This window comes from Psammomys obesus, unplaced genomic scaffold (genome assembly GCF_907164565.1).
Source record: "Psammomys obesus unplaced genomic scaffold, mPsaObe1.curated_primary_1811, whole genome shotgun sequence".
NCBI classification, from domain to species: Eukaryota; Metazoa; Chordata; class Mammalia; order Rodentia; family Muridae; genus Psammomys; species Psammomys obesus.
In genome coordinates, this window is record NW_026596069.1 from 11,101,261 (window position 1) to 11,116,110 (window position 14,850).

The 14,850-nt window shown below is 41.7% G+C and overlaps 1 protein-coding gene across 1 annotated transcript in view; it reads left to right on the top strand.

Annotated features, from left to right (window-relative positions):
- Positions 1 to 14,850, top strand: part of Tpgs2 (tubulin polyglutamylase complex subunit 2) — a 53,118-nt gene that overhangs the window by 26,175 nt on the left and 12,093 nt on the right. The window contains exons 3-4 of the mRNA XM_055625419.1: positions 9,517 to 9,604; positions 11,588 to 11,716. Of these exons, the coding sequence (XP_055481394.1) occupies positions 9,517 to 9,604; positions 11,588 to 11,716 (217 nt within the window). The remainder of the gene's footprint in view (positions 1 to 9,516; positions 9,605 to 11,587; positions 11,717 to 14,850) is intronic.

Consider the following 14,850-nt stretch of genomic DNA (forward strand, 5'->3'; position numbering starts at 1 on the left):
TCAGATGCCTTCTGTGGTAGACTCCTGTCATACGTCCAATGCACATCTCATTTGTCTTTCTAAGTGAGGATTGATCATCTTGCCCCGTGTCTGCTTTCTTGTTTATCTTCTTTAGATGTATAGACTTCATTATGTTTATCATATCTTGTAGGTCTATATAAGCGAGTATATACCATGTTTGTCTTTCTCCTTCTGGGATACTTCACTCAGAATGATCTTGTCTAGATCCCACCATTTGCCTGCAAATTTCATGATTTCTTCATTTTTGATTGCTGAGTAGTATTTCATTGTGTAAAAGTACCACAATTTCGGTATCCATTCCTCTGTTGTTGTTTCCAGGTTCTGGCTATTACAAATAAGGCTGCTACAAACATGGTTGACCAAATGTCCTTGTTACGTACTTGAGCAAATTTTGGGTATATACCTAGCAGTGGTATAGCTGGGTCTTGAGGAAACACTATTCTTAATTGTCTGAGAAAGCGCCAGATTGACTTCCAAAGTGGCTGTACCAGTTTACATTCCCACCAGCAATGGAGGAGGGTTCCCCTTTCTCCACACTCTCTCCAGCATGTGTTGTCACTTGAGTTTTTCATCTTGGCCATTCTGATGAGTGTAAGGTGAAATCTCAGGGTCTTTTTGATTTGTATTTCCCTAATGGCTAATGAGGTTGAGCATTTCTTTAAGTGTTTCTCTGCCATTCGATATTCCTCTATTGAGAATTCTCTGTTTAATTCTGTTCCTCGTTTTTTAATTGGATTACTTGGTTTGTTGCTTTTCAGCTTATTTAGTTCTGTGTATATACTGGATAGTAGTCCTCTGTCAGATAAAGGGTTGGTGAAGATTCTTTCCCAATCTGTAGGCATTCGTTTTGTTTTGATGACGGTGTCCTTTGCTTTACAGAAGCTTTTTAGCTTCATGAGGTCCCATTTATTGATTGTTGCTCTTAGAGCCTGTGCTGTTGGTGTTCTGTTCTGCAGGGCCAGTATGTTGGCTTGCAGACCCGGGACTCTGGGATGATGGTGCCGTGTGTCTGGACCTGCAGTGAAGGGGCCTTGATGTCCCAAGTGACCCTCTGTTTCCCACAGTGGATATGTGGGTGGGAGGGGACCAATGCCTGGCTTCTCTTTTAGAAGGGGCGTGGATCTGGGGCTCTGCAGACATGCAAGGGCGTACTCACTCTCAAGGTGGTCACATCAGCAGGGATCGGGGTAACCAGGCTGTTTTCTGGTTTGGCCCTGGTTGGTCTTAAGCTGGAGGACTGATGTGCCCCGCCAGCTCAGTGCTGCTCCACTGCCAGGTTAGGAAGTCCCATTGTAGCTGGAGACTGGGTTGCCAGTCCAGATGCTTTCTGGGAAGTCCTGAGGGCTCTCCACTGTGCTCTCTCTCCAAGATTCGGACGCCCAGCACCTGGTATGCCTAGCTTGTATGGCGTTTCAGCCTAGTTTTGGTGAGTATATAGCGTATTCTTTGTCGCTGTGGGATTGGGCAGGCCTAACAGTCAGTGATCGAGATCCTGCGGAGCCAGTATGGCAACTAGCAGACTCGGGCCCTGGGAGGATAGTGCCGCTGCGCGGGTCTGTGACTCTGAGACCAGGTGCTGCTGGCAGTTGCCACTAACGGGCTAGGAGCTCTGCCTCAGCCGCTGCAGATCCCAGGGAATTAGGTCTGTGCTGAAAATCTCGATGAGTCCACTGTGCCGAGGAGGAGGGAGGTCTGGGAGAGGGGAGTGCAGGGAGATCAAAGACTTGTTTCTCTCCTTCCCCAAACAAGTCCCCGGGTGACCCAAGACCAAAGTTCTCACCTCATGGGATGTTCCCTGTTGTTTAGAAAGCCTCACCGTTGTTTTCCTGGGTTCAGAGATCCTTCCACTCACCAACCCAGACATTCAGCTCTTCCACAGCTCAGAAGCTGTGTGGGCTAGTCGCCATCTTGGCTCCGTCCCCCTCTCCATTGGTTTCTAAAGCACCACTGTCTTCTGATCTTTCCCTTCCCCCCAGACCCTTGCTAGTTTTCTTTGTCCATCATAGATCCTCAACACTTGTTGTACGTTTGTCTCTCTATAAAGCTAATAGTAGCTTTGACAAAGAGAATTTTTTTATCTAAGAACTCTTGTGGGTAGGCAGTTTGAGTTACTTACCAGACCTGAAATGTTAAGCCACTCTCTAGAATTATTATGCTATTCTTTGTGCTGGTAGATGAATACTTGACTGACACCTGTCACCTAGAGCCCAATGCAGCAGGAACAGCTGCTTCAATATCTGTCACTTTTGACCAGGAAAGTGACAGATTGCTCAAAAAAACTCCTCTTTAGACTTGTGTTTGCATCTTAATCTGGAGTCCTGATTGTGGCCGTCTTAAAAAGGACGTGATACCCTTTCAGATCAGTGAGGGTTCTTGTCAAGGAGCAGTCCATGTATAACCCAGCCTCCTCTGTCTTGGCTCATTCCTCTGTTTCTAGTGACCAACCTGTATTAATGCCATAATAGATGGAGAATAATGGATGAATGAATGAATTAAACAAAAGTTACAATATAGGACTTTGCCATCATAGGCTGGCTGTTTTTCACAGAGTCCTAAGATAGATGCTATACTCAAGAGCTCTGAAGCCAGGTTGCTGTCTTTGCAAAGAACTCTGCTAATTCTCCTGCCTCTGAGACCTGAAAGTTATCTTAGTTGAGTTATATCAGAGCCTCTCTGTAAAGCATGTGTTGACCCCCAGACAAGGCAGTTTTATAATTACTTTTAATTGTGTACTTTTAGAGGAAGGATAGATTATGGTACCTGTCTTCTGAGTCTTAAGCAACTTATTTTTTGGCCCCAAACTCTCATACAATACTCATCAAAAGGCTCCAGTGAACTAGTTCCTCTGTCTTTTCTTAGGAAGCACTTTGAAAATGTTTTTGAGAATTGTTCTAAGGATCTCATACCATCTCATTTCCCTCCACTAGAGAATGTCTTCTCCAAGACTTTAAATAGGTATATTCATATTCATTGCTTCAGCGTGCTGGTAATATGTTCAGGTGCCTTATTTTTTTAATTAAATTTTTTATTTTTTATATTAATTACAGTTTATTTACTTTGTGTCCCAGCTGTAGCCCCCTCCCTCATTCCCTCCTAATCCCACCCACCTTCCCTCATCTCCTCCCTGCCCCTCTCTAAGTCTACTGATGCGGAGGTCCTCCTCCCCTTCCATCTGACCCCAGTTTATCAGGTCTCATCAGGACTGGCTGCAATGTCCTCCTCTGTGGCCTAGCAAGGCTGCTCCTCCCTCGGGGGTGGAGGGACAGGGAGGGAGGTCAAAGAGCCAGCCATTGAGTTCATGTCACAAATATTTCTTGTTCCCCTTACTAGGGAAACCCACTTGGATACTGAGCTGCCATGGGCAACATCTGAGCAGGGGTTCTAGGTTATAGCTATGCATGGTCCTTGGTTGGAAAATCAGTCTCAGAAAAGACCCTTGTGCCCAGATATATTTGATCCTTGTGGAGCTCCTGTCTTCTCCAGGTCTTACTAACTCCTTCTTTCATATGATTCCCTTCACTGTGCCCAAGGTTTGGTTTTGAGTCTCAGCATCTGCTTTGATATACTGCTAGGTAGAGTCTTTCAGAGGCTCTCTATGGTAGGCTCCTGTTCAGGTGCCTTCTTGAAGGGCTTAATGAACAACCCTTTATCTGACTGTGGTTGTAGCAGGCACTCAAATTGCCAGCCTATCAGAGACAAGTACCCATTTCAATAATAATATCCACTCTCTGCCTCTTTGTATCTACTGTCCTATATCCTTCCCAGATAAAGTACTCCAACAGCAGAGGGAACAGTGGCATACAGATGTGTAGAAGTAGACAGGTGAGATAGTGGGAAGCCCCTAAGGTCTAGACAATTCCAATAAAGAGTTTCTGAGAATCCAATTGATAGCTCCCCAAACTGATGATATAGTAATAGAGCTTCTAGTAGGTTCTGTTTTAGAGTAGTTTAAAGAAACATATAGTTAGGCTCAGGAAAAAAAACATATTGAAACTAGAGAACTATGTCACAGAATCATATATTCTCTGAAATGTTAACACTATATTGGTGGTCACCTCCTACTTCAGCCATTGGTCTTCAGTATTATTCTCTCTTCTTGACTTTCTCTTTAGATCCTCCATCCAATCCTCACATGCACACTTTCCATTCACTTTCTGTCTATTATCTTCTTTCTTTTTTCTTCCCACCCTCTACCATCAAAGGTGGGGAACAAAAGGAAAAAGAGTGAGTATGCATTTATTGTGGGAAGTAGCCCTCTGGAGTAGGTAGGTTCTTTTCCCCACCCCAGGAAAAGCAAACTTTATATTGGCTGAAAGAGAAATTAAAATAGTAGCAATTGAGTCACTAGTCAGGACAAATGAGCCACATAAAAATCGTACCTTGATAGGAGCCTACTATAGAGGGTCCTCTGAAAGGCTCCACCTAACAAGGGATTGAAGCAGATACTGAGAGTCATGGCCAAACTTTAGGCAGAGCTCAGGAAGTCTTATGGAAGGAGAGAGGTGTGAAGATAGAGGGACATGGAGGTGACAGGAGCTCCACAAGGAGACCAACAAAGCTAGAGGATCTGAGCCCAGGGGGTCCTGCAGAGACTGATGCACTAACCAAGGACCATACATAGACCCCCTTGTTCAGATGTGACTGATTGGCAGCTCAGTCTCCATGTGGATGTCCGAGTGAGGGGAGCAGGGGCTGCCTTCATCATGAACTCTGCTGACTGCTCTTTGTTCACTTGCCCCTGGTGATGCAGCCTTGCCAGGTCACACAGGAAGAGGATCCAGGTAGTCCTGATGAGACTTACCAAGCTATGGGCAGATGGCAATAGTGGAAAACTCCCCCTTTCAGTGGACTAGGGGAAGGGGATGTGGGGAAGAGAAAGGGAGGGTGGGACTGGGGAAGTTGAGGGAGGGGGCTTCAATCAGGATATATAATTAATAAATTGTGAAAAAATAATATAAAAACATCAACCAAGAACCATGTATGGACTGGACCTATACTTTCAGCATGTATATACCCTTTGGACAGCTTGGGCTTTATGTGGGTTCCCAAGCAAGGATAGTAGGAGCTGTCTCTGAAAAGGACTCTCTTGCATGCTTTTCAATCACTTCCACCTGGCAGGGCTGCCATTTTAAATTTATCTGACTACCAGTAAGATTATACAATGTAATTTTCAAATACACTGTTTGGGAAAGAAAAAAAAAGTTTCTATCTCCCATAAAAAAATGACATAACTTCCCCCCCCCCCAAAAAAAATATATATATAGTACCTTGAAAACTTCACTGAGTAAAGCTGGCTATGGGACTGAAGTACTGTGAGGACCTTGGGTGCCTGGGACAGAAGGACCTTTAGCAAAACAACCCTCAAGGCCAAAGGTCCACAAGTCATTATCTTAGAAGGACAGTGTAGTCTTAAAGTTTTTCATTAATTTGGTTTACATCACAATTTATATGCTCAAAATAGCACTTGGAATATTTTATTTTGCTGGATTTTTTCATGTTTTATGAAATTTGAATAATTGTTTTTAAAAAAATTGGTGCTGGTGTAGCTAACTCAGTAAAGTATTAATACAAGCATGAGGACCAGTGTTTCATACCCAGAACCCATAGGAGGTGGGGAGAGCCAGGTGTGGTGGTATGCACATGTAATTGTAATCCCAGTCCAGTGAGAATCCTTGTCTCAAAAAACAAAATGGTAGGTAGCACCTAAAGAATGGCACCCAAAGTTGTCCTCTGCCCATGGATGTATGTAGGCTCTGCCTAGTAGGCTCATACCCATGCATTCACACACGAGAGGAGGGGGTTCTTGTGTAAAATAAGGTCTTTCTTGGTCAAATAAACACATTAACAAATTAATTAGTACAACTAGGTTTCTCTAGTCTTACTTAAAGATGACCCTACAGCTGTTTTCTGTTGGTATCCTATGGACTATATATTAAGAATAGCTGGAAAAGCTGAGCATACTGACGCATTCTGCAATCCCAGTGATTGAGGAAGCTGAATCAGAAGAATCATGAGTTGGAGGGCCGCCTAGGCTACAGGAAACACCCCCCCCCCATGTCAAGAAAAAGAAAAAAGATGATTTATACTTCTATTATCCTGTTCCCTTTCTTTCTGCTAGTCAAAAAACAACTAGAAGTCTTCAGGTTCTTTTTCTCTTCCAATAGATAGCACCAGTAGCCAAAATCTGCCGGTGGGTCTTAGCATTTTAGAGCTAAGATTTTAGAGCTAGAGATTTTTTTTTTTTAATTGAAAATTTTCTCTTCATAGAGTGTATTTTGTTCATGTTTTCCCCCTTCCCAGGTCCCTTCGAGATTCTCCTTACCTCCCTACCCACCCAGCTTTACATTCTTTCTTTTTCTATCTCTTTCAGAAGAAAAAGAAAACAAAAAACAAGAAGCAAAAATGAAAATCAAAACAAGCAAAAGACGAATAATAATAAAAAAAAATGCGAAAACAAAACACAGGGAAACAAAAAGACTGCAAAAATACTGTTTGTTTTGTGTTGGCTAACTACTCTTGTATACTAGGCCTTCCCAAAAGTGTGGTTCACATATCTAGTGAAACTCCAATGGAGAAAACTGATTTTCCCTTGACTAGCCAGTATCAATTGCAGATGGGCCCCTGGTTAGGGATGGGACCCTAGGTCTACTTTCTTCTCTCAGTGCTGGGACTCTGTCTGGCTTGAACTTGAACAGGTATTTTATGTGCTACTGTAGTCTCATATGTTCATCAGTCCTGGTGTATCTGGAAGACACTGTTTCCTTGAAACCATCTATCACCTCTGGCTTTTACAGTCTTTCTGCCTCCTATTCTTCATTGGTCCCTGACCTATGGCAGGGGACGGGAGTTGATGGCATCTCCTTTAGGACTGAGTGCTGCAAAGTCTCTCACTCTCTGCATATTGTCTAGTGTGAGTCTCTTTTTTTATTTAATTTAATTTATATATTTAGTTATTACAATTTATTCACTGTAGCCCCTCCATTGTCACCTCCCAGTCCCACCTATCCTCCCACTTCTACCCATATACCCTTTCCCTAGTCCCCTGATAGGGGAGGACCTCCTCCCCTTCTATCCAGCCCTAGCTTATCAGGTCTCATCAAAGCTGGCTGTATCATTTTCCTCTGTGGCCTGGCAGCTGCACCCCCCAGGGGGAGGTGATCAAAGAGCCAGCCACTGAATTCATGTCAGAGACAGCCCCTGTACCCCTTACTAGGGAACCCACTTGGAAACTGAACAGCCAGTGGGCTTCCTTTGAACATGGGGTCTAGGTCCTCTTCATAAATGGTTCTCAGTTGGAGTATCAGTCTCTGCAGGCCTCCCTGGGCCCAGGTATTTTGGCTCTGTTGTTCTCCTTATGGAGTTCCTGCCCTCTCCTGGTCTTTTCTATCTCCCTTTTCTTCCATAAGGATTCCGGCACTCTGCCCAAAGTTTGGCTATGAGTCCCAGTATCTCCTTTGATACCCTGGTGGGTAGGGTCTTTCAGAGGTCCTCTGTGGAAGGCTCCTGTCCTGTTTTTTGTCTTCTCCTCCTTCCAATGTCTACCCTGTTTGCCCTTCTGAATGAGGGTTAAGCTTCTTCCCTAGGGTCCTCCTTGTTGTTTAGCTTCTTTAGGACTATAGATTTAGTATGTTTATCCTATATTGTATGGCTAATATTCACTTATAAGTGAGTGTGTATCATATGTGTTTTTCTGCTTCTGGGTTACCTCACTCAGGATGATCTTTTCTAGTTCCCACCATTTGCCTCCAAATTTCATGATTTCCTTGTTTTTAATTGCTGAGTAGTATTCCATTGTGAAAATGTACTGCAAGAGGAAACTTCTCTGATCTTGGTTGAGTGAAGTGCACTGATCTATGGGTATAGTTGTATGTCACTAAGAGTTATTTTATTGCCATGTTCTTTTAATAAAATAGTAGTAGTAGGTTCTCACTTAGGTCAATGACCTTTCTAGTCTCAAGTTCTTGGTCACAGTGTCAGTCTCCATCTCGAGTGGGTCTTAACAACAATCAAAAAGTGAGTGGTTATTCCCATGATATTTGTGCCACCATTACACCAGTTTATCTTGCAGACAGTCACTGTTCTGGGTCACAAGGGTTTGTAACTGTTTGATACTGATGATTACCTTTTTCTTCCAGTAGAACTACTAACCCTCTCAAAAGTTAGAATATTAATAACGCCTAATTGCAGATTTCCCATTGAAATTCTCAAGAATGAACAGAAGACACTATAGTCAATAGACACTAAAATCAGGTCCTGCTCAAAATAATATATTAAGTAGGAAACAAAGTCTGAGAATCTTGTAAGTGTGGTTGGGAAGTAGCTGGTTTAAAACAAAATAAACACTCAAAATGAACAACAACAACAAAAAGGAAATTAGAAACTTAATTCACTAAAATGAAAACTATTATCCATTTTATAACCTAAAAATGCTATTTAAATCACCTTTACACCTAAGTTTTTGCATAAAATTTTTGAAGACATCATAACTTCTCAGACCTCTCTCTATCAAGTAATACTTCCCTCACCTCTAATGTTCTGTAGATTTCACCTTAAAGTTTATTCTTGATTCTAAATTAGCAGTTTAAGTGAAAGTGCCCAAGGTAACTCTGCTAATGGCAGAGTTGGAAAATGAACCCAATTGTCCTGCTACAGACCACACTTAGTCCTTAGAACTGACAGTATGACCCGTAGTAAATGATGTACACAATTGTCAGTATCACCTCTAAGGAACTGTAAGCCAAAAGCTTGGATAGTTGCTATTATATTGTCTTTTTGCCTCTAACCATGTCAAAAGTTACTGGAAAAGGTTCCAGAAAGAACCTGAAGAACCTCTCTCTGCATTTCAGGGATTTGAGTTGAAGACTAGTAAGACCTGTATACAGGTGTGAGCGAGTTAGAATTTAAGCCTTGCTCCTATTACTGCCTGAAAAAAATAATAAGCTATTCTTTTTGTTCTCTGCATCACTAATTTGGGTGATTTTTTTTTAATCTGTAAGAAATACTTTTGTATATCATCTTGTAATCTTTTAAGAATTTTCAGAACTATTAAAATAGTTCTGAATAGTGAATGAAGTAACAATCACAGCACACTTTTAAGGTGTTTTCTTGTACAGTAATTTGTTTCAGAGAATAAAACATGTGCATGGACTTGAAGTTTATGATGATCTATTCTGATGATGTCACACTTTACTTGGGATAGCCTCTTGCTCCATTCCAGTGTTTCCTCTTAGCTTTTACCCTCTTTGAGCCCCCTTTCCAGCTAACATGTCATGTCAGAACACAGACATGCTGGACACACAAACACAGAATCAAACTTGTAACTTCCTGATAGGCCCAGAACCTCTGTAATATTTTGTAGGTAATTATTGTTCTTCATACTTGGAAGATCTAGATGATGGTTAGCATTGTATGCAGAGCTCTGCGACATAGCCTTTATCCTCAGCCTTCATCCTCTCTCCAAGCCCTGACCTAACAACGGGAAATTTGTGGTTCTAGAAAAACAATTGTGTAATGCCTGAAGATGTGAGAAACTTCTACTTGATGACCAACGGTTTTCATATGACGTGGAGTGTGAAGCTAGATGGTAAGTCAGCCTTCTTGATGTTGGAAAACATTTTCCTGATGGAGAGGTTAGATGAGGCAATCCTGAAGGCCCTTAGAATTGTAATATTCTATACTGTTTTTGTGGTCTCAAGTGTCAAATCCACAAGCTGTGATTCCTCCCCCCTTAAAATGCTAATTGATGCCATCAGTGCTTTACCTACTTTTACCCTGTTTGATCCTGGCTTGTCCTGATCTAGAAACCCAATTTAGAGATTTTTTTGGTAGGGGATATCATGAGTCACCACATAGACAACCCAACAACTCAAGCATAGAGCATCTGAGAACTCCCTCACCCCTTGGAGCTGGAACAGTACCTCCTTGTTTTCTTGAGACAGCTGATCACATTTTCCAAGCTCAACTTTATTCTCACTTTAAGGCACTAACCCTCAAACAAGAGCTTCTTTCTCTCTTTACCTCAATTACCTCAGCCTATGTCACCAAACCTTATTTTCAGGCTTTTATCTAAGACATGTGTCTGTGCCTAATCATTTGCATTGCAGATGCAGAAGCCCAGCATGTTACATGTCATAGATTGCAGATAGTATGTAAACATGAAAGGTGACACACTGCACATGTATATGAAAATTCTTCTAAAAGTTCATAAATTAGCAAGTCCTGAACTAGGCACTGGGGCCTAGCATGTGCCTGGCACAGACTTAACAGACCTGACATCAGGAGTCCTTTATTATTTTCAGCTCTAGCCACATTCCCACATGTTCTTCAGCCTAGGGAAACACCTATAACTCCACTGCCATTGTTAGTTTAGGAGGAATGTTTTCTGTTGCACAGAAAAGCTATACAGTTGACTTCTCCCTTTCGTGCCTCGGCCTCCTGCTAGCACATCCAAGTTGCCTTTTTTGATGATTTCCAGAACTTCTTGTCATTCTCCCATACCTAGCCAGAGGTACTTTTTATAGGTTATTAATGAATATCTGATAATATCTTTTACCAATATCATTATATTCAGTGACTTAAAAATCTTGTTCATAGTTGTTTTATCTCCTTTTCCTTAATTTGTCAATCCTGCTCTTTATCCACATTGCTGAATGGCTTAATGCAGTGTCAGGAAAAGCAACAGGCTGAAGAGATGGCTGGGTGGTTAAGAGCATTTGAGAGGGCCTGAGTTTGATTCTCCCAATGCCCAGGTAACTCATAATCACCTGTAAGTCCAGGTCCAGGGGATCCAAGTGACTCTTTTAGCCTCCGTGAGCACCCATACATATGGCAGACACACACACACACACACACACACACACACACACAATTAAAGAATGCTGCTTTTAAAGGCGGTAGAGGTGGCCTTTGATATTTACTTCAGTGATCTGTCCAGATATTTCATGATTTGTGTGCCTTCACTCATTCTAGCCCCTTTCGATTTCCAAGTCTTTGCATGCCCCCCCTTACCCAGCGTCTTGTATCAGCGGGATCTATGCAAGGCAACATGGAGTGCGTTGGTCCTTAGTTATAGAAGGTCCAAGTGTTCTCTCTCAGGTAAGGGAATGACAAATGCAGAGAGAGTTCTTTTTTTGAGAGATTGTCTATCATGAAGGTTTATAATAAAAAGAGAAAGGGTCTACTCCATAAGCAAAGCCATTGTTCTATTAGAAACTGTAGTTCTGGCTAATACAAGAAAAAAGTGAGACTATGTTTTAAGTCACTTACTCTTCAAATAGAGTTACTAACTCTAGATTTTCTAGCCCTTTTAAATATCCCTTTAAAAACTTTTTTTCAGTGGCATCATAATAAACAAGGTTGGAACTGTTCATCATCTTTGGCACCCAGTTCCTCTGCATGAAAGACTAGTACTTTGGATTATATAGTGAATGTATCTCTTCTGTGCACTTTCTATCAGGCTCCTTAGCCATGAAGCCATTCTCAGTGGGCTTTTTGGGTTTTTCAAGCAAAACTACTTATGGTCACCATTGTCTAAGTTATTACTTTGTCATTCTTTTTGTTCCCTTAGAGCAAATCATTCCACTGGGAAGCATGGTGATTAACGGCATTTCAAAACTGACTCAACTCATCCAATCTTCCATGTATTCACTTCCTAACTCACCAACTCTGGCAGACCTAGAGGATGATATTCAAGAAGGTACCTGGTAGAACTTTTTGATTTGCATTAGAAATTAGCTCTCAAGTTTGTAATACTAAGAACTATAGGAATATCCTGTAGAATTATGTTATGTTCCACTAAAAAAAATTCTCTCATCCATACCTCTGGAAGTAAGATAGAAGCAGAAAAAAACAAAAAGCCAGTATCAACAAAGGAACATTTCATGAAGAAATTCCAGGGTCATGTCTTTTGTTTTTTGTGCCCATTTTAGTGCCAGACATATAGTAAAGGCACTTAATGAGTGGTTGCTGAGTGATTCTGTGCTGTGGATTAAACCTCACTCAGTAGCTCAAAGCCATGGTGGCACAGGCTTACAATGCTCATACGGGAGAATTGTGCACTTGAATTCAGCCAAGTACAACAGGATTCAAGGAATATGAAAATCTAAATACAGCTGCTTCTGTCTTCTTTACTATCCCTAATCACTTTGCCACTTCAGAATGAACAGATCAGATAGCTACAAGAGACTAACAGCAGTGGTATGCAAGTAAAGAGTTCTTTAGTCAGAGCTGTGCTTATCTGCTACAGTAAAATCAGTTACACCATCTTCTGAAGTAGTAGTATATTGTTCCATGAGAATTCTGAGACCAGGCTGCTGTGGCTTGACTGAGAAAGGCAGTCTCTCTCAGGCTTCCTGCTGCACCAGACTTTTGGAGTATTCTGTTTGTTGTGTTTTGCTTTTCTTCATGGTTGAGATATATAGGCTTTACCTACAGGCTTCAAGTCTCTGCTTCTGGAGAGAAGAAGAAGAATAAAAGGCAAGGTAGGGGAAAGATCTTGGCAACATCTATCATTTCTCCTTTTTTATCAGAAAAAAAAATGGTGTTCTCAAAAGCCATTGACCAGAGCAGTAGCAAAAGCAGAGGGGGAGTCTTAGCTGTTTTTATTTCTTCAGTATTATTTCTTCAAATGAAATTGGGAATTAGTTAAGAAAAGGAAAATAGACAACTGGTATCTAAGCCTTGCAAAGAGAATAATGTAAGCCTTCTCACATAACAAGCTGATCAAAAAAGAATAGTACCAGGGGAGTCAAGGGACAGACTGGTTAAGTCATTGATCCTGAAAAAAGAGACTATCACTCAGAGAGCTGTGGGATTCCCCAAGGGTAAAAGGATTGGTTACATCGCCTTAATATCTATATGACAAGTCTTCTCTAAAAGGCAAAGAGGTAGTTCAATAGACAGGCTAGGTTTTCCTTGTCTTTGAAGTTAGAAGACATGAAGCAAGCTAGAGAAGATATTTTGACAAAACACTTGCGCTAGGATTAGAACCACACTTAATTACATAATTAAGGGTATTAAAGATGACTGAGCTTTCTAGTTTCTGCTGGGTCCCTGCATTTTAGAGTAGTCTTCTAACAACTAGACTTCAGTCTTATTATAGGGCCTAAGAAAGACAGGCATTAAATAAACACTAGTAAAAGAAAATGTATCCATTGTGTAAATGTACCACACTTCTGTATCCATTCCTCCCTTGAGGGACTTCTAGGTTGTTTCTAGATTCTGGCTATTATGAATAGAGCTGCTATGAACATAGTTTAGCAAATGTCCTTATTGAATGGTGGGCCATCTTTTGAGTATATTCCTAAGAGTAGTATAGCTGGATCTTGAGAGAGCACTATTCCTAATTTTCTGAGATAGCGCCAGATTGATTTCCAAAGTGGTTGTACAAGGTTACATTCCCACCAGCAATGGAGGAGGGTTCCCCTTTCTCCATATCCTCTCCAGCATGCATCATCCTTGAGCTTTTTGATCTTTGCCATTCTGATGGCTGTGAGTGAAATCTCAGGGTCATTTTGATTTGCATTTTCTGAGTGATTAAGATGCTGAGCATTTCTTTAAGTGTTTCTCTGCCATTCAGTATTCCTCTGTTGAGAATTCTGTTTAGCTCTGTACCCCATTTTTTAAATGTTTTTAATTTATTTTTTATATTAATTACAGTTTATTTACTTTGTGTCCCAGCTGTAGCCCCCTCCCTCGTTCCCTTCCAACCCCACCCTCCCTTCCCCATCTCCTCCTTGCCCCTCTCTAAGTCCACTTATAGGGGAGGTCCTCCTCCCCGTCCATCTGACCCTAGCTTACTCAGGTCTCACCAGTAGTGGCTACAATGTCTTCCTCTGTGGCCTAGCTGGGCTGCTCCTCCCACGGGCAGGCTACTCCTCCCATGGGCGGGCTAGGGAGGTCAAAGAGCTAGCCATGGGATTCATGCTAGAGACAGTTCCTGTTCCCCTTACTAGGGAAGCCAATTGGATACTGAGCTGCTATGGGCTACATCCGAACAGGGGTTCTAGGTTATATCCATGCATGGTCCCTGGTTGGAAAATCAGTCTCAGACAGGGCCCTGTGCCCAGATATGTTTGGTCCTTGTGGAGCTCCTGTCCTCTCCAGGTCTTACTAACTCCCTGTTCTTTCATATGATTCCCTGCACTCTGCCCAAAGTTTGGTTATGAGTCTCAGCATCTGCTTTGATACACTGCTATGTAGAGTCTTTCAGAGGCCCTCTATGGTAGGCTCCTACGCTGCTTCTCACTTTCTCCTACTTCCAATGTCCATCGTATTTGTCTTTCTAAGTAAGGATTGATCTTCTTACCCTGGGTCCTCCTTCTTGTTTAGTTTCTTTAGGTGTACAGATTTTAGTATGTTTACGCTATCTTATCTTATAGGTCTAGTATCCACTTATGAGTATATACCATGTGTGTCTTTCTGCTTCTGGGATACCTCACTCAGGATGATCTTTTCTAGGTCCCATCATTTGCCTGCAAATTTCATGATTTCCTTGTTTTTAATTGGTGAGTAAGTATTCCATTGTGTAAAAGTACCACAATTTCTGTATCCATTCCTCCATTGAGGGACATCTGGGTTGTTTTCAGGTTCCGGCTATTACAAATAAAGCTGCTACAAACATGGTTGAACAAATGTCGTTGTTGTGTACTTGAGCATCTTTTGGATATATGCCTAGGAGTGGTATAGCTGGATCTTGAGGAATCACTATTCCTAATTGTAAGTGTTTTTCTGCCATTCTACAATCCTCTACAGAGAGTTCTCTGTTTAGTTCCGTGCCCCATTTTTTAATTGGATTACTTGATTTGTTTTTTTTTTTTAATTTCTTGAGTT